The 2,265-nt window shown below is 42.4% G+C and overlaps 1 protein-coding gene across 1 annotated transcript; it reads right to left on the bottom strand.

The window, feature by feature from the left end:
* Positions 1–522: 522 nt before the first annotated feature.
* Positions 523–1,694, bottom strand: LOC112503676. The gene is made up of 3 exons (XM_025107667.1): positions 1,547–1,694; positions 1,237–1,469; positions 523–1,143 (listed from the first exon to the last, which is right to left on the bottom strand). Exons 1-3 carry the CDS (start codon positions 1,692–1,694, stop codon positions 523–525), a joined length of 1,002 nt encoding a protein of 333 aa, XP_024963435.1.
* Positions 1,695–2,265: the final 571 nt, after the last annotated feature.

Raw genomic sequence — 2,265 nt, 5'->3', positions numbered from 1 at the left:
GATGACCATAGAAATGAGGAGTCCACCATCCTTCATCCATCTGCTGATGGTGACATTTGAGATATTGTGGGGAGTAATCCTTTTCTTGATCTTTTCATTGCACCACTTCAGGTCTCGGTTTTTCAACGTCCGCGCCCATTGATGTTCTCGTTCAACTTGTGACAAAAGCCGAGCCTGAGCTTTAACTAGATCCTTTTTCTTTCTTCCCTTTGGATAGGGTTTGAACAGCTAGAGACTTGGCAAGCTCTAGATTGTCTTTCATTTTTTGACATTTTATGCTCAGCTCTTCTTCGGCTTTCAGGGCTTTTTCTCATTTCTCATTCGCCACAACTAGAGTACGAAGAGGGGTTTTTACTATGGTTTGGTTGAGCGAACTTCTCAGCTGAATCATCCTTTGGTCCATAACAGCTTCAGATGTTGGAATATTAGCTACCTCTTCATCTGGAGGACCATAAAGGTTTGTTGGTGCAGTGAGTAGAAGAGTAGATGGCTCAGAATCTGACGGGAAGGGCATGAACTGGATCATTGTGCTACCTTCATTGGATCAATCGCCTTGAAGAGAAGGGCGAGGTTGCCTTCTTCACCCACTCCCTTGTCCTTGGAAGAGTGCTGGTTCCTTGAGGTTCTCTCCCCCTGGGAAGCTAGTTCCCTAAGGGAGACTCCCTTCTGAGCTGGTATTCGATGATATTGAATGGTGATGTCATCATCATCGTTGTCTTCATCGTCATCGTTGTCTCCAAGGTCTTGTCCAAACTCAAGGATTTGAGATTCTTCATTCTCATTTTCCTCTTCATCATCACCAACATCTTGCAATGCACAGGTGGATGGAAGGTCTTCATGAGTAGCTGGAGCTATCACGACATCATCATCATCCTCAGCTTCAGCTTCATCAGTTATGATGGCATCCTCAACGGCAACAACATAACTAGCATTGTTTATAGTAATTTTCTCACTCTTGTCTTTCTCCATCTCTTTGTCATTATCAATACATGAGGTGAGATCATTAAGACTTGCTGAGATGTCTTTGACATGATGCTCTAAGTTTGAGAAAGCCTCAGCTTGTAGTAGATTGAAGGTGGCCACCCGGTCCAGTTGATGACGATTAGATTCAATGAAAGTGGGTTCACGGACCGGGGCTGGTTGCTACAGGAGCTCGAATATTTGTTGAAGCAACTCATAATGCCTGGTGAGCTGAGCTTGGAACTCATCGGCTTTGCTTGCGAGAATAGCGACAACCTCAGTGTTGGCTTGGACTTCAGATTGTACTGTTGTCAGGATATCCTTTACTTCATAGACCTCAACTTTGATAACATATAGGCCATGAGTAAGGTCTTCCTTCAAAGGCATTGCCTTGTGAACCTTGTCTATTTTGTCAAGGATGATGGCTACAGCGGGCAGTAGAAGTTTGACATCCTCAGCCATGTCATAGATGTTAGTCTCCATGGCTGTGGGTTCAGTTCCAGGAGGACCTGTCAAAATAGGAGCAGTTGAGCGTAAGAAAGCTCTATGTTTGTAGAAAAGAAAGAATGGTAATGTAATAGAGTACCTGAGGGGTCCTCAGTGTCATCTGAGGGATTGACTCTGGTATATGCACATGTGTCTTCCTGAGGAGAGGCAACAAGTATCTGAGGCACTTCGAGAGGAGCGACCTCAGGTCCCATGGTGAGTGCTTCACCACCAGTGGGGACAACCATTGATGGATCATCAACACGAATGATAGAGACCAAGGGAGAAGGGAGAGGGAGAAGAAAGGATGGTTGAGAAAGTTAGTGGGTGTTTAGTAGTGGTAGTGTCTGAGTAGAGCACTGAAGCGCTTGGGAGGGGTAAAGAATGTACCTCAAGGGTAAGGCTTGTTAGGACTGAATTTCAGTATAAATTGTATTTGTCTTGAAAAGATAAATTTGTCTATAATTGTATAAGTCATCGTGTTTGACTTTCCTTATGAAGTTTGACTTTGACTACAGGGTTTATCTTTGACCCTATAAATAGATTTTGTCTTTAGTGATTTTGTAAGGAGCTTCATTTTGTACATTACGTAAAGTTTGAGAAGAATATAGACCATTGACTGAATTGACTTTCTCTCTCATCTCCTCTCATGTTCTTACAAGTTCATATCATGAATTGCCATGAATTCTTACAAGATTATTGAAGATTGATCATTTTGAGGACTATCAATTGGTATCAGAGCAGATTGTGCAAGAAATCGGAAGAAGAAATCAACTGATTTGAAGAATCTTTGAAGAATTTTTTTGGAATTTTCTTGAT

The sequence above is a fragment of the Cynara cardunculus genome, unplaced genomic scaffold (assembly GCF_001531365.2).
Source record: "Cynara cardunculus var. scolymus isolate 2C unplaced genomic scaffold, CcrdV1 Un_Scaffold_3535, whole genome shotgun sequence".
Classification (NCBI taxonomy): domain Eukaryota; kingdom Viridiplantae; phylum Streptophyta; class Magnoliopsida; order Asterales; family Asteraceae; genus Cynara; species Cynara cardunculus.
This window is presented reverse-complemented; position numbering and strand designations above follow the sequence as displayed.

Bases quoted from the DNA above. Each gene is read 5' to 3' on its own strand.
- LOC112503676 (XM_025107667.1), bottom strand. From the start codon at position 1,694: ATGGTTGTCCCCACTGGTGGTGAAGCACTCACCATGGGACCTGAGGTC. The intron at 1,470-1,546 runs GTACTCTATTAC...CTATTTTGACAG, and splicing joins TGACACTGAGGACCCCTCAG to GTCCTCCTGGAACTGAACCC. The intron at 1,144-1,236 runs GTTGTCGCTATT...GAGCTCCTGTAG, and splicing joins AAGTCCAAGCCAACACTGAG to CAACCAGCCCCGGTCCGTGA.